This window comes from Raphanus sativus, chromosome 3 (genome assembly GCF_000801105.2).
Source record: "Raphanus sativus cultivar WK10039 chromosome 3, ASM80110v3, whole genome shotgun sequence".
Classification (NCBI taxonomy): Eukaryota; Viridiplantae; Streptophyta; class Magnoliopsida; order Brassicales; family Brassicaceae; genus Raphanus; species Raphanus sativus.
This window is the reverse complement of record NC_079513.1, coordinates 18974816-18996000: the sequence shown is the minus strand read 5'-3', so window position 1 is coordinate 18996000 and position 21185 is coordinate 18974816. Positions and strand designations below refer to the sequence as shown.

General features: G+C 37.4%; 4 protein-coding genes and 1 pseudogene across 6 annotated transcripts; 3 read left to right on the top strand and 2 right to left on the bottom strand.

Moving 5' to 3' along the window:
* Nucleotides 1-64: 64 nt before the first annotated feature.
* LOC108843984 (purple acid phosphatase 13) lies at nt 65-7290 on the top strand. Of its 3 annotated transcripts, XR_008943293.1 has the most exons (7): nt 73-406; nt 814-1363; nt 1443-1663; nt 1743-1933; nt 2009-2281; nt 2531-2719; nt 7277-7290. XR_008943293.1 is itself a non-coding variant. In XM_057004827.1 (6 exons), exons 1-6 carry the CDS (start codon nt 151-153, stop codon nt 2464-2466), a joined length of 1545 nt encoding a protein of 514 aa, XP_056860807.1. In that variant the 5' UTR covers nt 65-150; the 3' UTR covers nt 2467-2539. The 3 variants fall into 3 exon arrangements, 2 of the variants coding, with proteins under 2 accessions (XP_056860807.1, XP_018472667.2); XM_057004827.1 differs by lacking the exon at nt 7277-7290 and having other exon boundaries at nt 65-406; nt 2413-2539; XM_018617165.2 differs by lacking the exon at nt 7277-7290 and having other exon boundaries at nt 74-406; nt 2531-2832.
* On the bottom strand, nt 4123-5028 carry LOC108845402 (uncharacterized). Its single transcript, XM_018618619.2, has 3 exons — nt 4890-5028; nt 4657-4718; nt 4123-4573 (listed from the first exon to the last, which is right to left on the bottom strand). The coding sequence occupies exons 1-3, from the start codon at nt 4917-4919 to the stop codon at nt 4174-4176; spliced, it is 492 nt and encodes a 163-aa protein (XP_018474121.2). The 5' UTR covers nt 4920-5028; the 3' UTR covers nt 4123-4173.
* LOC108845401 (purple acid phosphatase 13-like) lies at nt 5416-7275 on the top strand (annotated as a pseudogene).
* A 1410-nt stretch (nt 7291-8700) lies between the features above and the next one.
* LOC108843987 (SUMO-conjugating enzyme UBC9-like) lies at nt 8701-9516 on the bottom strand. Its single transcript, XM_018617166.2, has 2 exons — nt 9193-9516; nt 8701-9091 (listed from the first exon to the last, which is right to left on the bottom strand). Exons 1-2 carry the CDS (start codon nt 9502-9504, stop codon nt 8861-8863), a joined length of 543 nt encoding a protein of 180 aa, XP_018472668.1. The 5' UTR covers nt 9505-9516; the 3' UTR covers nt 8701-8860.
* An 8800-nt stretch (nt 9517-18316) lies between these two features.
* LOC130509156 (uncharacterized) lies at nt 18317-19857 on the top strand. Its single transcript, XM_057004828.1, has 3 exons — nt 18317-18798; nt 18958-19089; nt 19411-19857. Exons 1-3 carry the CDS (start codon nt 18407-18409, stop codon nt 19745-19747), a joined length of 861 nt encoding a protein of 286 aa, XP_056860808.1. The 5' UTR covers nt 18317-18406; the 3' UTR covers nt 19748-19857.
* The last annotated feature ends 1328 nt before the right edge of the window (nt 19858-21185 follow it).

Here is a 21185-nt window from a genome sequence, read left to right as displayed (position 1 = left end):
TTTTTTGGTCTAAATGTTAAAAAGGGTGAAATAGTTGAAAATGGAAACTAGAAAATAAGTGGATTTTCCCGTAAAAAGGAAAAACAATTTACTTATTTATGGTGAGTAGTTATCTTCTTCGCTGCAACAAGCATTTATGTTCGTAAAACAATGACGTCCATGTCTTTTTTGGTCATTTTGGTGTGTAATGTTATCACTATCACCGTTAATGCTTTCCCTTCAACGCTCGACGGTCCGTTTGCCCCACTGACCGCTCCACTCGACCCGAATCTTAACCCGGTTGCATTCGACTTGCCTGAATCCGACCCGAGTTTCGTACATCCCAACTCTAAGTTTCTACCTGAACAGATCTCTGTCTCTTTATCGTACAGCGCTGACTCTGTCTGGATTTCTTGGGTCACAACAGGTTTGACTCTTCAACTTTCTTTTTCTTTTTATTTCTTTATTTTAATTTTCCCGTAAATTTTGGATATTAAAGATTTCAAAATGCTCAAACGTTGTTACGTTTAAACTAATGTGGAATATTATGTGATTAGTTTTAGAAACATTTTTTATTTGTACTTTAAACATCCAATAAGCTTTGAGTTTCATTTTACATGAACTTTAATCTTGTTAAGACAAGATCTAGATTTACTAAGATACAAAAAAAAAGATCTGGATTTACTTAGGAAACTTTGAACACTAACTATTCCGGTTAGATTGATAAACCGGGATTAGAAAGCTGTTGACTTTTGCTCCAATGTCAAAGATTCTTGTCTGAAAGATTCATTATAACTTTAACAACCTTTTTTGCATTTACATATTTTATCAAAGGTTGTTGTGAAGAAGATTCGGTGCCTCTGGATCCTAACTCAGTGCAAAGCATAGTCCAGTACCGTGAATTCAATGCACGTAACAGAAACAAACATGCCACAGGCTATTCTATTGTTTATAACCAGCAGTATAATGCTCTCAAGAAGAACTATACTTCAGGGATCATCCACCATGTTCAGCTCACAGGTCTTAAACCAAACACATTGTATCAATACCGATGCGGAGATCCGTCTTTATCAGCAATGAGCGAAGTGTATTACTTCAGGACAATGCCTAAGTCTACATCAGAGAGTTATCCCCACAGGATCATTGTGGCTGGAGATTTGGGTCTCACTTATAATACATCAACGGTTTTGACTCATATTCTCTCTAACCATCCTGATCTTGTGGTTTTGATTGGAGGATTCAGCTATGCTGATACTTATCTCGCCAATAAGACCAAACTAGATTGCAGTTCTTGTCAGTGTGACCAAAACAGAACCAGTTCTGATTGTGATTTTTGTTATAATAGTAGAGAAAGTTATCAGCCTCGCTGGGACTATTGGGGAAGGTGAACCAAGATTCCTTTTTAGTTAACCCTTTGGGCTTTGGTGGTTATGAGCACTAGTAACTTGATGTTTTGATGTCAGGTTCATGGAGCCACTCACGGCTAATGTTCCAACCATGATGGTAGCTGGAGAGCACGAGATTGAGCAGCAGACCGATGATAATCTGACGTTTGTTGCGTACAGTTCAAGATTCGCATTCCCTTCGAACGAAAGTGGTTCTTTCTCTCCATTGTACTATTCCTTCAACGCAGGAGGAGCTCATTTCATTGTACTCAATTCATACACACCACATGATTACTCATGTAATGTTTCTCAAAGTTTTGATTTTTCTTTCTTTTAGTTTTGAATTGCTTTAAAATGGCTTTTTTTTTTCTTTGGCAGCTGATCAGTATATTTGGCTTGAAAGTGATCTGAGGAACATAAACAGATCAGAAACTCCATGGGTGGTTGCAGCTTGGAGTCTTCCTTGGTACAGCACATTCAAAGGGCATTTCAGAGAAGCTGAATCCATGAGGACAAACCTTGAGGACTTGCTCTATAGCTACCAAGTGGATATTGTCTTTAACAGTCAGGTAAGGTGCTGTTAGTGTTTCTTTCCTTCTAGGGTTTGTGTTCTTTTTTACTTGATTCTCAAAAACGTGAATTAGGTTGATGCTTATGAGAGATCAAACAGAGTCTACAACTACACGTTAGACCAGTGTGGCCCTGTTTATATAACAATCGGTGCAGGAGGAGCCGGGAAACTGGAGACTGAGCATGTAGATGACCCAGGAAACTGTCCAGATCATTCTCAGAGAAACTGGGTTGGGTCATGTAGTTTTAACTTCACGTTAGGACCTGTGAACAACGAGCTTTGCCCGCTTAATCAGCCAGACTACAGCGCGTACAGAGAGAGCAGTTTCGGTATCGGTATGTTGGAAGTAAGTCTTTACTCTCATCTCTATTGCTTGGTGTTCAAGTAACCTGCTGAGATTTGTTCCTTGGTGCACAAGCATTCTTTAATCAATTGACGGCAAATCGTAGGTTTTGCTTCTCTTTTTTTTTTTTACAGCAGAAAACCATGGACCAAGTCAGAACCGGTTCTAGTATGCCATACCAATGTTAACCATTATGATGTTTATAGTTAATTGCTTAGACCGGTTTATTTTCCCTACTTTTGGCGTTTTTAGGTGAAGAATGAAACTCATGCATTGTGGAGCTGGAACCGGAATCAAAACTTGTACTATCTCGCCGGAGACGTCATATATATTGTACGCCTGCCTGACATCTGCTCGGTTTATAACTAAACCAAGTAGTTAAACCGGTAGATTTTGTAACGGTTTTTTACTTAGTCATGACCTAATTACATTTTTGTAACGGTTGTTGTAGTGTGTGGAAACTTCAATAAAACTAGAGCTTGACCCATGCGCGTGCACATGTATTTATTTTTGGTTCTTATATATTCTAATTTTTGATAATATTGTCAACTTGATTCTTGTGTTCATGTTGTAGATTAATATGTTATTTTTTTGTCATTTTTGTATCATGTTCAAAGCACTTAGCTTCCAAATTATTAGAAATTTTGTTTTCACGTTCTGCAGACTTTAATTCAATTATTTTGTTATATTAAACAGCAAAAATGTAAATATTAGAGATTTAGATATACTTTTAAGTTTTATTAAATTACATTCCAAATATTTTGATTTAAATATATATATATATATAAAGTTCATATCTGATTTTTTTTTATCTTTTTAATAAATACATATCTAAAGTTTGACATACACGCCAACAGGGCTATTTATTTTAATTTATAAAAATCATTGTTATCTTATAAACCATTGGTAATTACTGGATTTTATTAACTGTGATCAAACGATATTAGATTATTGTTTGATTATTATCATATTGAATGTATTTATATCACAAACAAATGATTACTAATACATTCAAATATTTATTATTGTTTTTGTTTCTACTAATTTTATATTGTTTTCAAACCCTAATATTTAAAAGGGTAATTCTCTCAATATCATTTTTTAAGTTTTTATCACCAAAATGTCTTCAAAGAAAAAAATGATTAAAAGACGTTTCAGAGAATATTGTTTAAAGGAGGTAAAAAAACTCTTCTATCCAGTGATTTTTAATATATAAATCTAAATTAATATAGAAAAATTCTCTATTTTAAATGTTAAAATTAGTAATTATATCTATACTATAAATGGACAACTTATTTTTTTGACAAAAGTATATGTTCAATATTTATTAAATATTAAAAGGAGTCATATTGATTTTATATATTAATATGTGTATGAAATGTTTTTTATTTCGTATAAAACAGCTAGTAATACAAAAGTTTATTCGATATATTTGGATAATAATAATGGCAAAGTAGTTTATTTCGTATAAAACAGCTAGTAATCATGTTTTTGATTAACATGGCAATATAGTTTTAATAATAGCGAAATATATGGCAAGTTAATAAATACATTTTTGATTTATATGGCAATGTAGTTAATTAAAGCGAAATATATGTTAGAAAATCACGTTTTAGATTTGTATGACAAGATAATAAATATTATTTGGGTATGTATTATATTTAATTGGATAATCTTTAATTAAAAGGAGTGGCATGCCATTATAATTTTTGTACAACTCTAAGGGGTAAGTATTATTTGTATTTCAGTTTTAATATATTAGATAGATGAAAAATTCTTGGAAGTTTATTGGGTTAACAAAAGGGAAAATCCATAAAACCTAATTACATTTTTAAAGTCCCTGAAGAATAAAAAAAAAGTCCCTCAAAAGTACAACATTCATAGAATATAAAATCCTAAACCAATGGTTGGGTTAAAGAGTCATCTCCCATAAATTCTGGAATAAAAGTAGAAAACATAATGAAATATGTCCAAAAGAAGAGTGGTATTCCAAGGAAACAAAAGGCAAAAGCCTCAATATGATTTGATGGAACCTTGTACGAGAGGAGAAGCATAGATCCCATCATATGGCTGATATGCCCAAAGAATGTGACACACATCTGGTCTTTAAAAGACGCTCTCAAGGCGATTTCCAATAAACCAAACACAAGGTATAAGACAGAGAGGCCTATGACATCGAAAAACAGGACGACATCAAAGCCTCCCCTTGTATAGAAAATCCGAAAAGTTAGCAAAGTGTATGCAGTGATGAGCAAAATATGCATCACTATTGAGTAGACTACTCCCGAAGTCATCCTGCAATTTAGACAAAAGTGAGACATGTATCAAAATCAAACTAAACTTGCTTCTGAAGTAAGAGATAAACAGAAGACACTCACCTGAGAATAAATCTTAGTGCACGCTTCCATATGTCTTGTCTCTCTACGAGAAAATCATCCATCTACAAAAAAAAGAAAAAAAAAAAGAGTAAAACATCAAAATAATGACTCCCTTAGTTCAACCCTAATTTTTTTTTTAAAAGAACCCCAAAATTAAGAATCAAAAGATAAGAGCTTATCAACTAACTGACCGGACCAAATTTTAGCAAAAAAAAAAAAAAAAACTAACTCACCGGCAAGAGGATAGGGACAGCAACAGACATAGCAACGCAAGAAGTGACGGTAGTGACCTAGAGTCTGTAGTGCAATGCAAGCCCTTTGTTCTGAGTTTTGATGAAAAACTTAGTATCATCACATACGTATTTATATGTAAACAATATTAAAAGTAGACAAAACAAATCCAAGTTGGAAAAGGAGCTGCAGTTATATATTTTTTCTTCAAATACACACGAAAAAATTAAAATAACTATTTCCAGTATTTCCTTATAATAAATAAACTTTCCTATTCCTTATAAATATGAAAAAAATCCTATTTAAACAATAAAATTTCTGTTTAAGAAATCATAAACCAAAAAGGATCACAATTATTCACATCTATATATAAGATTAAACTCTCTTATATTTGGTCACCAAACATAATTGCTTAAAATCAGAAACTCTCTCATACAATAAAAATATCAGGTACGTTTCTGTTCTTGATATAACTTTAAATTGTTTTACCATTATCCTTGCTAGAGATTGTCATAATTATCATAAAATATGATGTTGCTGTGTGTAAGTTATTAGCACAAAAAAGCCCTTATGTCAAAAAAAAGTTATTAGCACAATTATGTGTGTTTGGTTCCTATAGACGATATAAATTTGGTTATGCACTAACTTATGCTGTCATAGGTGAGTCAATGCCAACGTGAAATTATTGTTACTTCAGGGATCATCCACCATGTTCAGCTCACAGGTCTTAAACCAAACACATTGTATCAATACCGATGCGGAGATCCGTCTTTGTCAGCAATGAGCGAAGTGCATTACTTCAGGACAATGCCTAAGTCTACATCAGAGAGTTATCCCCACAGGATCATTGTGGCTGGAGATTTGGGTCTTACTTATAATACATCAGCGGTTCTGACTCATATTCTCTCCAACCATCCTGATCTTGTGGTTTTGATTGGAGGATTCAGCTATGCTGATACTTATCTCGCCAATAGGAGCAAACTAGATTGCAGTTCTCGTCGGTGTGACCAAAACAGAACCAGTTCTGGTTGTGGTTCTTGTTATAATAGTAGAGAAAGTTATCAGCCTCGCTGGGATTATTGGGGAAGGTAAAACCAAGATTCTTGTTCTTGTGGTTGTGAATTTGCTGGTGGTTTAATCATGGAGTTGTGATGACAGGTTCATGGAGCCACTCACGGCTAGTGTTCCGACCATGATGGTAGCAGGAGAGCACGATATTGAGCCGTAGACCGATGATAATCTGACATTCGTTGCATACAGTTCAAGATTCGCATTCCCTTCAAATGAAAGTGGTTCTTTCTCTCCACTGTACTATTCCTTCAATGCAGGAGGAGCTCATTTCATTGTACTTAATGCATACACACCACATGATTACTCATGTAATATTTCTCAAAGTTTTGATTTTTCTTTCTTTTAGGTTTGAATTTGCTTTAAAATGGCTTTTTTTTTCCTTTCTTTGGCAGCTGATCAGTATATTTGGCTTGAAAGTGATTTGAGGAACATAAAAAGATCAGAAACTCCATGGGTGGTTGCAGCTTGGAGTCTGCCTTGGTATAGTACATTCAAAGGGCATTACAGAGAAGCTGAATCCATGAGGACAAACCTTGAGGACTTGCTCTATAGCTACCAAGTGGATATTGTCGTTAATAGTCAGGTAAGGTGATGTTACTCTTTCTTTCCTTCTAGGGTTTGTGTTCGTTTCACTAATTCCCGCAAAAAAAAAAAAAAAAGTGGACTAGGTCGATGCCTATGAGAGATCAAAAAAAAAAAACTGGACCAGTGTGGCCCGGTTTATATAACAATCGGTGCAGGAGGAGCCGGGAAACTGGAGACTGAGCATGTAGATGACCCAGGAAACTGTCCAGATCATTCTCAGAGAAACTCGGTTGGATCCTGCAGCTTTAACTTCACGTTAGGACCTGTAAACGACGAGCTTTGCCCGCTTAATCAGCCAGACTACAGCGCATACAGAGAGAGCAGTTTCGGTATCGGTATGCTGGAAGTAAGTCTTCTCTCTCATCTCTACTGCTTGGTGTTCAAGTAACCTGCTGAGATTGGTTCCTTGGGGCACAAGCATGCTTGAATCTATTGACTGCATATCGTACGTCTTGCTTCTTTTTTTTTTTGCACAAGAAAACCATGGACCAAGTCAGAACCGGTCCTAGTGTACCATATCAATATTAACCAGATGATTTTTATAGTAAATTGCTTAGACCAATTTATTTATTTTTCCTACTTTTGGCGTTTTTAGGTGAAGAATGAAACGCATGCATTGTGGTGCTGGAACCGGAATCAAAACTTGTATTATCTCGCCGGAGACGTCATATATATTGTACGTCAGCCTGACATCTGCTCGGTTTATAACTAAACCAAGTAGTTAAACCGGTAGATTTTGTAACGGTTTACTTAGTCATTTTTCCAAGATAATTCGTTAGATATTTTTACATGAAAAAACAAATTTCAGATAAATTAAAAAATTCGTAAATTTCGTGCAATTTTTATTAGAATCTACAAACACGGTATGATATTCAGAGGTAAGAAGAAGATACCCATAATCTAGCTGTAATTGACAGCTTTTAATTATGTACTTTTGCTTGTTTAAATGATTCAGTTTGGTTTGAAGTGTTCATCGTGTAGTTTGTTGTAATGGTAACAAAATCTTTACAACGTTCATCACCTCTTAAGGCAAGAAACTAATTTCTAGTTACTGAAGTCGGTAAAATAACAAATAGCATTATTTTAAAATTAGATACAACAAACTGTATGCCAAAAAAAAAGAGACAAAACAGTATTGTCTCCCATTTCCTACATTATTTAAAGTCGACAATCCTTTCATGTGTTTGTCACACAGCAATCTAATTTTCTGATTGATAAATTAGAATTTTTCTTCAATTTTTAAAAAGAACAATATGGGTATTTCGAGGAAGTTAATAAAACCAGTTATAATATATATGGCTCTTATAATGGTGTTCTTCACCTTTGCAACAATCAAGATCAATGCAGAAGAGGCGATAAGCTACGGAGCTTTATGTGAAGATAACTTAGATACACTTGGATGTAAATCAAAGTTTCCTGCAAGGCTGTAACTTGTGTGACACAAAAGGCCAATTGAACGATGTGAGTTTGATCCGAGGTGCGCGGCACTGTTATTTTCAATGTTTTTATCTATAAAATATATCGTTCGTCGAATGTTTATATCCAGTTTTAAGATAATAAATGGTGTTTAGCGGATATGTTGGAATTGTAACAATTATTGTAAAGCTTCAATGGCTTTTCAAGTCGTGATCATCTATATTCTATTTGTTGCAAGTATATATTATCTTCAGACACGTCCATTTTACATTTAGCAAGCTACTACGTAATTATAGAAAAGTATAAAATAAAAAGAAAAAGTATAAATATTGCTCTAAACCAAGACAAATCACGATCTTTTAATAAATAAAAAAGTCCGGTGTTACCAACATTCTACTTTTTCATAAACAACAACCACCTTACAGATATATCAACATTTAGATCAATTTTTGTTTTCACTTATTCGAAGAGGGATGTTGTCTAAAGACCCGAAGATCGTTGTATCTTAGGCATTTTTTGGTTGCAATGGCTCTTGCAGCAATTAAGACTACCGAGTACCCAAGCCAAAGTAATACGCTGCTCTGGAGTATATATATGGTTGTTGTTTGCAGAATTTGTCATATTCATATATTGCAATATGCACTATTAGTCTGTTACCTTTTAATTATTTCTTTCTTTTTACGACAATGACAATTATAACACACAAGCATATTTCACTTAAGCTCATAGCTAAATCTTTAATTTCTTTTCTTTTTTTTTCTTTTTTTTTCTTTTTAATTTCCATTGACATATAAGCAGGTAAAGTTAACAAAACAGGTGAGTAACATAGAAAAACAGATTATTGACAAACTTATGGTTAACCGCATCACATAAACACACACAAAATTTATGAAAGTAATCGTCAAGCATTTGCATATTCCAGAGTCCACATTCTCGCAATCTTCTCGTAAGCGTTCCGGTCTTGCAGGTACACCTTCACGGCTGGGTTGCCAGGAACAAATGGCTCGACCGGGTTAGAGAGAACCAAACATATGGATAAGAGTACCAAATCGATCCTCAAACTTGGTGACCATTGCGACCCCAATATATCGATACTAATTTCTCCCTTCTTGTTGATGTTAGGATGAAATATCTGTAAATTGAAATAAAATATAAAATTTTGAACCGGTTATACCAAGATCAAACCGGATATTAAACATAACCGGAAGACTACTTAAACCGGGATTTTCCTACCTTGGTGTTGAATACGATCTTGGGTGGTTTGAATGGATATTTGGTTGGGATGTGAATAGAGACGGCGAAGACACCATTTTCGAACGGGCAGTTCTCCGGTCCGATGAGGTTTGCTTCCCACCGGAAAACATTTGCCGGCGAAGCCAACCGTGAGATAACGTATGTCTTGAGTATTTTATCTTGTATTTGTGATTCTTTCAAGAGCCTCTTCTCCCCACACCAAGAAACCGATGATTCTTTAGACTTATGTTTATTAGATACGGCGGCCGGAGATGTATTTCGCCGGAAACTAATGCTCCGAAATAATCCCATGTGTGTCTCTCTCTATGTGTTTATTGTTGCAATAGCTTGATCACTTACATTCAGCATATATATAATAGTATAAAGATTACAGCAGTTGCGTATTAATCACCTTTAAGTTTCAACAACTATGAATAGTTGAAAAAGGATGTATAATGCCGAATGTATAAACTACACGGTGGATTCTACATTTCTTTTCTTGGATAAAGCACATTCTGGATTTTAATGGAAAGCTGATAAGGTAATGTTATAAAAGTAATCAGTTTTAATTATTCAAAACTAAAGTGATTGTCTTTTTTTTTCATCCTAAAATGATTGTTTTAAATCTTATAAAAACTAATATAAATACATATATATATAATACAGTTTTTTTTTTATCTTCTTTCGAAATAATATACATACATCTAAGGTTATCAGAACCAGTTGTTTAATCTATATTTGTTATACTGATTTGATTTCTAGATCTGCATTGTTTCATTTGAGATTAGTTTGGATCAAAAGTTATCTTGACTTTTGGTGCTGTATTTCTTTGATTTCTTTCCATTTCACCATGCATATATTGTAATCAATAATTAACACCTAACTTCCTGAATATTTATTTAAAAATATTCTAACGAATGATTTAAATAACAACCACACGAATTAACAAAACTAAACAGTTTTAGGCTTTTAGCTCGAATGAAGTTCTTGCTGGTTTAATATTGAAAACTAGACTGTGGCACGTGCTCAACCGTTCAAAAGTCACTACCTATGGTATCCACAACTTGAATGACGTTTCATTGGTGACATATACATTGTGGATTTTAAGTTGCAAAAAGCAAGTGCAAAAAGCAAGAGCGAATCACCAACACATTTCCATGTAAAAGAAAACAAAAAACAAGGACACTTGTAAATAAGGATATATGATATTATTAATTGAGAATATATTTATAGCCGGCTTTGGATTCGTATGCAAAATTAGATGTTATTTCTTGGTTTACACGTTAAATCATCAGAAGTAAGTGGGTTATAGAGTTTAAATACGAAATGATATTTTATAACATCGCCGGACCAAATATAGTTGTCGCGTGTAAATCATTATAAATTTGAATTACGGGCCATTATACAAAGTAGTTTCCATTCCACTAAGAATCCTGAGCTGCTTCACACTATATGTATCTTCTCGATAGGCTTATTCATGAATATATTAATTATCAAAATGAATCCTGATTCTTGAAACAATGATGCGCTAATGCATGCTGAATAATCTTGACGTAATGTAACTGATGGTAATTTGTATCTTTATCAAAAGTCGAACAAAAGTAACAAATGTAAATTGGATTCGATTCGAATTCGATTCAAGTCTCTATTATTTTAGTCAATTATGAAAACCCTTTTTTTTTGAATCATTGTTAAATTTGTTCGAATCAATTTTTTTTTTTTACAATGAATGCAACTCTATTTTAAAGAATTTGTTATAAAGCTGAAAAACTAAGCTATTTCCTTTGTGTTTTCTTTATCAATGGTTTGTAAACCATTTGTGCAAGTAGTTGTCGAATCTCCCATTCCTGCTACCTCGAAGCGAATCAATACGATTTCTAATCAACTTGTCGATGAACCTCGTGAGAAGAGCTTGATCCCGCGGAGTCTCCCCATGTTTCCTACAGTTCCTCTCTCTCCACAGAATATGTACCGTTGCTTGGAAAGCATATCGAAGCAGAAACTGAGAAGAACTGCTCCACGTCGTGTCAACCAAGGTGGAGATAATGTTGTTCCAATCTGTTGTGTATCTTGACCCCATTAGTTTGCATACTAGATTGTTCCAAATTCCTGCAGAATAATGGCAACTGAAGAACAGATGATCTCTGATCTCAGTTGAGCTATTACAAAGAGGACATACTGAATCCACATGCAGGTTCCATCTTTTTATGCGGTCACCAGTAGCTAACCGATCATGTAATGCAATCCAGACCATGACAGAGTATTTTGGCGTGGCAGCAGAGAACCAAATATAGATTATGGAAACTAATAATTCTTATTAAGAGATATGTACGATACTTATACACAATAGGAGAGAGTACTAGGTCTAAAGTAATTACAAGAAGGACTATAACTATCTATATTTACATATATATCCAATATGCCCCCTCAAGATGGAGGGACTCTGTACACTCCAATCTTGTTGCAAGCTTGTTGAAAATGGTTCCGCGGGAGTGGTTTAGTCAGAGCATCTGCAAGTTGGTCTCGTGTAGAGACATAAGAGACATGCAGCTGACCAGCTTGTATCATGTTCCTCGTGAAGTGGTAATCCAGTGCTATATGTTTCATACGAGAGTGGAACACCGGGTTCGCACATAGATAAGTGGCGCCAACATTGTCACAGTAGATTACCGGAGCTGTGAGGAGATCAATGTGAAGTTCAGAGAGTAAAGAGCAGAGCCAGATAACTTCAGAAGCTGTATTTGCAACTGCACGGTACTCGGCCTCGGTAGAAGAACGTGCGACTCCTTGTTGTTTCTTGGATGACCAGGATATAGGATTTCGTCCAAGATAAATGATATAGGCATTGGTAGAGACGTAATCATCCATGTCACCGGCCCAATCTGCATCAGAGTAGGCATGTAAGATAAGAGGTGTGTTTTTGTGGAAGAAGATTCCATGGTTGCGAGTTCCAGCGAGGTATCGGAGAACTCTTTTACGCTTGCCAATGCTCCATAGTTGGTTTATGCATAAACTGAGAGAGACGTGCCACAGCGTAGGAGATATCAGGTCTAGTAAATGCCAAGTATTGGAGACTCCCAACCAGAGAACGATATGGCGCAACATCGAGAAGCGGGGTGCCACCATTCAGTGATAGTTTCGGTGAGGTAGGTAATGGGGTAGTTACTGGTTTGGCGTCACTCATGTTCTGTTTGGTGAGCAAGTCGTTGACATATTTCTGCTGCATTAGGTGTAGACCCTGCGGAGTACGTATGGATTCTATACCAAGTAAGTAGTGGAGATCAACGGGGTCTTTGATTGAGAACCTGTCAGCAAAGGATTGTAGTACCTGATCCACAACTGTCATGTCATTTCCTGTGACAAGGATGTCATCTACGTAGACTAGGACATAGGTGATCGTGCGTCCGTATCGGAGAACGAACAGAGATGCATCAGCCGTCGAGTTGATGAAGCCTGTCGCAAGTAGGTATTGTCGCAGTGAAAGATACCAAGAGCAAGGCGCTTGTTTGAGTCCGTAGATCGGTTTCCGCAGACGACAGACATGTGTGGGCTTATCTTTATCAACAAAGCCAGGAGGTTGCATCATATACACAACTTCAGTGAGATCACCTTGAAAGAAAGCGTTGTTGACGTCCAACTGTTTGATAGGCCACGACTTTGTAACTGCCACTTGAATCACTAACCGAATGGTGGTAGACTTGATAACAGGGCTGAATGTCTCTGAGTAGTCCACGCCATATCTTTGAGTGTAGTCTTTGGCAACTAAACGTCCTTTGCGACAACGCTTTTGACCGTTTGGGAAATATTTTGTGGTGAAGAGCCACTTGCAGCCGATGACATTTTGATCTGGGCTAGGCGGTTCAAGATCCCACGTGTGGTTGACGATGTGAGCATCAAACTCTGAGATTGCTGCTTCCCGCCAGTCGTCTTGTTTCATGGCTTGAGTGATGGTTGTTGGTTCATGAGAGATTCCTGTGTTGCATGCATCTGAAAGAGTAAGTTTCTGAACAAGTTTTGAGATATTATTTTTGGCTCGAGTTCTCATTTTGTGGATATTTTGTGGTTGTTCTTGAACTTGATTTGCTGGTTTAGTAGATTGTATAGACACGACTGGTCGGGTATGGGAAGTATTTTCTGTGTTTGTGGTCTGAGTTGTGGGTTGCAACTCATTTTGAACTTGAGCAGTGGGCTCATGGGAAGAAAGGGTAGGCTGAATCAAAGGTGGTGATTCATTTTGAGAAGGAGCAGTGGGCTCTAGTGGAGGGAGAGGAGATTGAGTTGCAGAGTTAGAAGGTAATACCTGAGGAGTTGGCTGTGGCGGAGTTGGCTGGTGAAGGGTCTCGCGCAAGGGTCCCATAACTCGATCAGGTATCACAGTAACTGGCGCTGTGGAGGCAGATGCAGGGGTGGTCTCTGTTTCTTGTCGAGATTGTTGTTTCATGGAGGTGAATGGGAACTCAGACTCCACGAAGTGAACATGTCTCGAGGTATAGAGGCGCTGTGTATTTGGTTCAAGACAGAAGTAGGCACTTTGAGATGGAGAGTAGCCTAAGAAGACACACCTCTGCGATTTGTCTTGTAGCTTGTGATCATTATAGGGCCTCAACCAGGGAAAGCACAAGCAGCCAAACACCCTTAGCTTCTCATAGTTTGGATGTTCTCCAAACAAGATATGATATGGTGACTGCATAGAGGTCGTCGGTGAGAGTAGGCGGTTGATTAAATACACAGCAGCAAGAATGCATAAGTCCAATATTCTTTGGGTATAGATGCCGTGGAGAGTAAGGTAAGGCAAGTCTCAACGATGTGACGATATTTTCTTTCAGAGACACCATTATGTTGTGGTGTATGAGGAGGAGACGTCAGGTGTGTAATGCCATGTTCTGCCAGGAAGCCTCGCAAAGCAATATACTCGCCACCATTATCCGAAAAGAGAGTTCCGATGGGAGTCTGAAATTTCTTTTCAACGAGTGCCTTATATGCAATGAATACATCTTTCACTTGAGATTTATTTTTGAGTGGATAAAGCCAAGTATATCGTGAGTAGTGATCGATGAAAACAACATAATACTTGAAGTTATCAATTGATGTAATGGGAGATGACCAAACATCACTGAAGATATACTCAAGTGGGCGATAGGAAACAATAGAAGAGTTTGTGAAAGGCAATTTGTGGCTCTTATTAATCAAACAATCAGAACAAGATAAATGTTTTGTAGAACAAGCAGTAGTAGGAAGAGAAAACTGAGAAACAATAGTGTTTAAAATAGAAAAAGAAGGGTGGCCGAGCCGAGAATGCCACAAAGAGATAGATGTTTTTGGGTTTGATGAGGTAAGCAGGGCCGTAGGGTTTGAGTGAAGAATAGGCCACTGATAGAGCTCATTTTTAGTCTTTCCTTGGAGCAATGGGATCCCCGTGCTGAGATCCTTCACCTGAAAGGAGGTAGGGAAAAATTCAACCGAAACACCATTAGTATTGCAGAGTCGATATACCGATATCAGGTTCTTATCAATATTAGGAACATATAAAATATTTTGCAAAGACATGTTGCGAGTTGGAGTTGAGAGAGTAGAAGAACCAGTGTGTAATATCGGTAAGCCAGAGCCATCTGCAATGAGAACATCATCTCCACCATGATATGGCTGATGGAGTGAGAGGTTTTTCAGGTCAGACGTGATGTGGTGTGTAGCACCAGAGTCCAGAAGCCAATTCGTTGCAGTGTATGGAGCATTGACCGCAAGGTTAGCTCGTGGCTGCCAAGGCCTAAAGAGGTTCGCCTGTTGGTTTGCTGTTACCGAAGGCTGAAGCTGCTGCTGGAACTGAGGACAGCGTCTTGCACTGTGACCTTGAGTGTTGCAGAGCTGACACTTACCCAGATAGGGTTTGAACTGGCGTTGCTCAGGGCGCGGGTGAGGCTGAGGGTGCTGATAGTTGTTATCGCCACTGGGAGGATGGTAGTTGTTTCTCTTGCCATTGTTGTTGCGACTGTTTGCATAGGTGTGCTGCTGTCTGTGCTGCACTGCATTCGCCGACGTAGGTATCACAGCAGAGGGAGCATCACGAACTGCAAGGAGTTTGGCCTCGTGGTTGAGCAAGCGTTCATGGATCTCCGTGATACTCGGAGGAGTATCTTTGCCTTCGATCTGATCAACAACAGTCTTATACTCTTCTGGTAATCCCCCGAGAATCGTTTCAACTTGATCTTCATGGTCAAAGGGCTTGCCGAGAATCGCAAGTTGATCCAGCTTGGTCATGACTTCTTGAAGGTACTCATCAATGGATTTGTTACCTTTGTTGTAGTGCTTGAGCTGATCTTTGAGTTGCTTGATATGGCCACGGCTAGGCTTAGCATAGATCGATGCAAGCTTCTCCCAGATCTGCGCAGCAGTTGACGTGCGTGACACGGTGGGCTGGATCAGAGTGGTTATGGCACCAAGGAGGGCGCTGTAAATCAGCTTGTCTTGACGGTTCCAGCGTACAAAGTCTGGATTCTCAGAGACAACATTGTCAGCGGTGAGTGTGGGCGGTGGAATGACACCGGAGTTGTCAAGATGATGTCCAAGAGCATATCCATCCAACAAAGCACGAACTTGTAAGCTCCACATGAGATAGTTGGTGTTTGTGAGCTTAGTCACATTCGACATGTTGATATGGAGAAGGGTGTTGTTGTTGTTGTTAATGGAGATTACTTCATTGGTGTTGGTGTTTGAAGAAGAACTCATGGTGGCGGCTTAGAAGAAAAATTTTGCTAGGTTTAGGAGCGTAAGCTCTGATACCATATAGATTATGGAAACTAATAATTCTTATTAAGAGATATGTATGATACTTATACACAATAGGAGAGAGTACTAGGTCTAAAGTAATTACAAGAAGGACTATAACTATCTATATTTACATATATATCCAATACCAAACACCCTGAAACCAAAACACCTTGGGAGATATCTCTCGTGTGATGTTCCAAGTCTGAGTGGAACTAAAAACCTCTTTAAAGACATCCTTTGTTCCCTTCCACAGCCGAACATCAGCATCTTGAGTTAGACCTTGTGTCCTTATTCTTAGAATCTCCTCTTCAATTTGAAGCAGAATACTTACTCGATGCCTTTGAGTTCTATATTTCTGAACCGCCACCTCCACTGTATCATCAATGTGTATCCCCATGTCAACACAACCTCGGGTCCCTGTCAGGTCAATGAGCCGCCCCATTGGTGACCATATATCATACCAAAACGACACAGTGGATCCACTGTGAACCTCCACTTTAGTTAAACTGTGAGCTATGTTTCGGTACTTGAGTATCTTTTTACATAACCAAGAGCCAAGAGAGCTTTTAGAATTTGCACTCTAAAAGGAGCCTTTACGAATGAAAACCCTTATCATCAGTGATAATTATGAATACCCTTATCATCGTTGAAACGATACTATACTAACTCTTAACAGATATCCTTGTAGTAGACGTAACCTATAGATCCAATATTCCATGTGGCTTGTGCAAATAGTAACATCAAAACTGATTGATCAGCTCTGCTCACTCGCCACCGATGAGGTGACCATCAAGTCATCGGTCATTTCAATAGGGTTTGTAGGGAATTATCGCAGTAGCGTGGCGCAGTGACTCGGTGATGAGCTGATCACTGGTGACTTGGCTTGAGTTCCCGAATATTTTGAAAAAATAGAAGGCTTACTTCTTTCCCTTAATGCTGGATCGAAAACTTGACCGTTTAAATGGGTCATAATTTTTATAATGAATTTTAAAATCCACTAAAAGCCCAATTTGATTAGGATATTTTTTTTTGTTTGTTTTGACAAAAACATACATGTTAGTAACTTTCAAGTTTATGGTCTAAGATTTAAAGTTTATGATATATGTTAGGACTTATTGTTAATTTTGAACAAAATTACTTTGGATTTTGCTAGAAAATGTGGTATCTTCACCACATATTAACAAACGTAGAACATCTTCGCAGTTCTCTCGATTTTATTTGAGCCACACGTTTGGAGAAAATATTAATTCTATATAGTTTGTTCCCTCAATTTTTCAGTTGATAAAAGAAGAAAAGAACAAGCAAAATTCGAAGGTCTTACCACTATATAAATCGAAGGCGGATAATTATATATGCTCAATAGTCTATTCTCAACAGGAACTAGCAAAATCTAACTATGATCTTGAGTGTAATGACGGAACCGTAACCCCTGATGAGATGCTCGGGTTTGCAGCATCCCAAATAACTATATTTAGGATCACATCCTATGAAACCAAGTTATCTAGTCGATGCAGTCTGAAATATCCGACTAGGATTCATGATATTCATAGAGGGGCAACGGTCGCTTCTTATAAAGATTACGAAGGGTTCACTGATGCACTCAAGGGTATCATTATTGGTACGGTCTGAGCCTAATCCAAGTCTTTTGGTCGGGGCATTGGTGGGAGGACCGGATCACTGAGATGATTTTGTTGACCGGAGGGATAGCTACGTTCAAACCAAAGCTTGTACGTATGAGACTGCCCCTTTGCTCGGTGTTTTTGCGAGACTTTTCAGAGCTTGAAGAGCAAAAGCTTGAAGAAGATGCGAGTCTGGTTGCAACTTATAAGCCGACAGGTTTAAAAATTCGAATACAAAAAGAAAAAGAGAGGAAATTGGGGAAACTGAAAAGTTTGTATATTTGCACCCATAAGGCCATAACCCATTTATCAATTTCTATACATGTATCTAGTGTTTGGAGTTTTATTATAATATTTTTTTGTATATTTGCAGTGATTTTATGAAAATATAGTTTTATTTTCACTAAGTGATAGGTTAAAGAACTCAAACGAAAAAAAAGTAAAGAAAAGAAAATGTGGTCACTGATTTATCAGTTTTTAATTTATCAATTTCTATATATATTTTGGGATTTCTTTCTTCTCAACATTTTTAATTGAATGAAAAGTGTGTATAATGAATTATCATTATATAGTTTTTTTTTCTTTTTGTAGCTCAAACTCAAAGTCAGAGATCCTTTTAGTCGGTTATATTCGTTACAAGTTAAAACGGTGTGCCTCTGTTTAACTTACTCTTTAACCTTTCGCATAAAAGGGACACGACACCGTTTTGGAATTGAAATACTATAAAATAAAAGGACGCTGGTTACTGAGTAAAAATACACATCGTCTTCTTTGAAAGATTCTCGAAGAAAGTCCGCCACCAGAAAGACCATACACTTCGCTGACTTAAGATGGATCATGATTATGTGATTCAGATATGTGATTCTCTTGGAGTTTGCCCAGAAGAAGCACTCTTATACCTCGAAGGTAAGTGGAATATCCACGCCGCCATGGAAGCTTGCCGAACCAAAACCTTGCCGTCCATCAACGTTCCATCTTCACATTCGCAACCCTCCGCCGTGGAAGCTTGCCCGTCCATCAACGTTTCATCTTCACCGTCGAAACCCTCCGCCGTGGAAGCTTGCCCGTCCATCAGCGTTGCATCTTCACCTTCGAATAAACCCTCCGCCGTGGAAGCTTGCCGCAACAAACCTCTGCCGTCCATCAACGTCGCATATTCACCTTCGAAACCCTCCGCCGTGGAAGCTTGCCCGTCCATCAACGTTGCATCTTCTCCTTCTAGGTATTGAATTCTTACATCTTTTACATCTTCATCTTCTGTGTTAGGGCCTAGTGTACATTTCTTGATTCGCAAGAAAGTCTGGAACTTGATGTATGTTTGGGCTTGGGTATAAAACAAATAGTTCTTGTTTCTTGATCGATATATTCACTATTCTTGCAGACACTCCCTAGAGGCACCTTTACTCAGTTCAGTGTCGCAAGCCACTTCCAAGAACGGGGAAATCGAAAACATAACTGAGCAAGATTCGAGAGTTCCTATGGTGAATATGCCATTGCCAGCGCACGTAACACGGTGAGACTCCATCTATTTTTTTTTGAACATTGTTTTCTACTTAGCTTTTTTTTTTGTTTGGATGTTTTCATACTTATTATTGTTTTTTTTTGTTTAGCACTGCTCGTTTTTAGACATTTATTCTTTTTAATGATAATTAAGATAAAATTTCCAAAAACAAGTTAAATAGAAATAAGTAGAGTACATGAAAACAAGCACTGCGATCCTTTTTAGTCCTTTTTAGAAGTTTGATTTAGTGTTGGTATTTATTATCTATAGTTTATTTTTATGATTTGAGATTTGTACTATATAATACGAGCTGTTTTTACTTTGTATTTTCAGGTGGTCGGCCTACGTCAAAACATGCAATGAGATGATTTTCTTTCTAACGGCAGCTGCTTTGGCTTATTTACCGATTAGGTTTATGATTGATGAACAGAAGAAGTGCGGTGCCAACCTTAGATTTCAAGATTATCTTGAGATGGTCCTAGCTTTAATTGAAGGGTTTCACAAGGTTGACCCTTTCATTTTCTGTTCCTTTGCCTACGCCGGTTTCTACCTTTTGGCCTCAGGTTCCTTCTCACCTTTCACTGTGCGGGTGTTTGAGGCATCATCTATTATATCGGGTTTCGCTATGGTCTTCGTGGTGATAATATATCACCCATTACTTTTTACGTAGGTCTGGCTTCATTTGTCGTCTTAGTTGTCGTCACTACATACCGTGAGTTTCGACGTGCATGAGAAGAAATCTAAACTTTGAACTTTATGTGATGTTTTTTACAAGTTAATGTCAGCAACAACAAAAATATGTGTAAGTTTCTCTTACTGATGTTAGGATGATTTCTATATTTCTTTTAATACTTTCAGATGAACTAAATAGCATCTTTATATTTCAGATGAAGTTAATAGGATAATTTCTATATTTCTTTTAATACTTTCAGCTGAAATTAATAGCATCTTTATTTTAAAAATCATAAATCGACTAATAGAATTCAAATAACAACGGACATATTATATAGTTATGAGATACCAATCTAAAGACTCGCAAGAGTGTTCTAAGTCCAATCACGCAAACACAAAGGATAATAATATAATTCTTCTTCTTAGTACCCCTCACCTCGACCTTTGTCATCCTCATCCCCACCTTCAGCACCAACCTCCTCATATTCCTTCTCCAAAGCTGCAAGATACGAGCCTCAGAGAATTCTCCTTACCAGTGAACGAAAGCTAGATAGGACTTGTGATCAATTCTTGAGAAGACCTCAGCAAGTTAACAACACTTGTGAAGTTGGGGATCATACACACAGCTCTCTGCTCATAGCAAGATCACCTCCTGGAACAACAGTTAATGGCTGGTAGTTTTAAACCGCACTTGAACTCCGTATTAAACAAGTCAAGAAATTGGATGGTACACTTAATCTTGATACAGCTGCGTTCACGTCTTCGGGGACGACATCACCTCGGTACAGCAGTGGCGTTTGTGATCAGAGTTGCGCTCGTGGAAGGCTTTCTCAGCATAGAAAACTGGAGGGCAGGACGAAAGCATGACGTGGATTCTTGGGTACGGGACCAAGTTGGTCAAGCACCATCGAGCCCTAGAGGAACAGTCAAGGAAGAGATAATCTGAGAGGCGAGATGGTTTGAGGTTGGCCTCTCTATTAGAAGTTATTGCTTCTTCTTGGATGAGGTTGGCCTCTCTATTAGAAGTTATTGCTTCTTCTTGGAAAGAAAAAAATGTTTCATATGCACAAGAGAGAATGAAATTACACAAGTGTAATCAGCTTACTTTGGAAAACAGAGTTTGACTGAAATGTTCTATAACAAAGAAATGAAATAAGATTGGACAATAAAATGAAAAGAGAATAAATCTAAAAATTTTCTCTTTTATTCTTGATACCTTTTAATAGGCCCACATATTTTGGGTGTCGGTTCGGTTCAATTTATTCCAGTTTTTGGTTTTCCAGTCCTAAAGACACATTCAGATATTTAAGAATTTGATTCGGTTATTTCAGTTTTCGGATTGGTTTGGTTAGTAAAGTTGAGAACCGATTAATATCCAGGTCCTACTCGTTCTCGGTTTGATTCCAATTTTTCAGTTAACTTGAGTTTAAAAACTA

What these genes read in the sequence shown, in the direction of transcription:
- LOC108843984 (XM_018617165.2), top strand. Translation starts at nt 151, where the DNA reads ATGACGTCCATGTCTTTTTTGGTCATTTTGGTGTGTAATGTTATCACT. An exon ending in GATTTCTTGGGTCACAACAG is followed by an intron (nt 407 to 813) that starts GTTTGACTCTTC and finishes ATTTTATCAAAG; the next exon opens with GTTGTTGTGAAGAAGATTCG. An exon ending in ATATTGTCTTTAACAGTCAG is followed by an intron (nt 1,934 to 2,008) that starts GTAAGGTGCTGT and finishes AACGTGAATTAG; the next exon opens with GTTGATGCTTATGAGAGATC.
- LOC130509156 (XM_057004828.1), top strand. Translation starts at nt 18,407, where the DNA reads ATGGATCATGATTATGTGATTCAGATATGTGATTCTCTTGGAGTTTGC. An exon ending in GTTGCATCTTCTCCTTCTAG is followed by an intron (nt 18,799 to 18,957) that starts GTATTGAATTCT and finishes CTATTCTTGCAG; the next exon opens with ACACTCCCTAGAGGCACCTT. An exon ending in TTGCCAGCGCACGTAACACG is followed by an intron (nt 19,090 to 19,410) that starts GTGAGACTCCAT and finishes TTGTATTTTCAG; the next exon opens with GTGGTCGGCCTACGTCAAAA.
- LOC108845402 (XM_018618619.2), bottom strand. Translation starts at nt 4,919, where the DNA reads ATGTCTGTTGCTGTCCCTATCCTCTTGCCG. An exon ending in CTGTCCCTATCCTCTTGCCG is followed by an intron (nt 4,719 to 4,889) that starts GTGAGTTAGTTT and finishes TTTTTTTTGTAG; the next exon opens with ATGGATGATTTTCTCGTAGA. An exon ending in GCACTAAGATTTATTCTCAG is followed by an intron (nt 4,574 to 4,656) that starts GTGAGTGTCTTC and finishes TCTAAATTGCAG; the next exon opens with GATGACTTCGGGAGTAGTCT.
- LOC108843987 (XM_018617166.2), bottom strand. Translation starts at nt 9,504, where the DNA reads ATGGGATTATTTCGGAGCATTAGTTTCCGGCGAAATACATCTCCGGCC. An exon ending in AGATCGTATTCAACACCAAG is followed by an intron (nt 9,092 to 9,192) that starts GTAGGAAAATCC and finishes TTCAATTTACAG; the next exon opens with ATATTTCATCCTAACATCAA.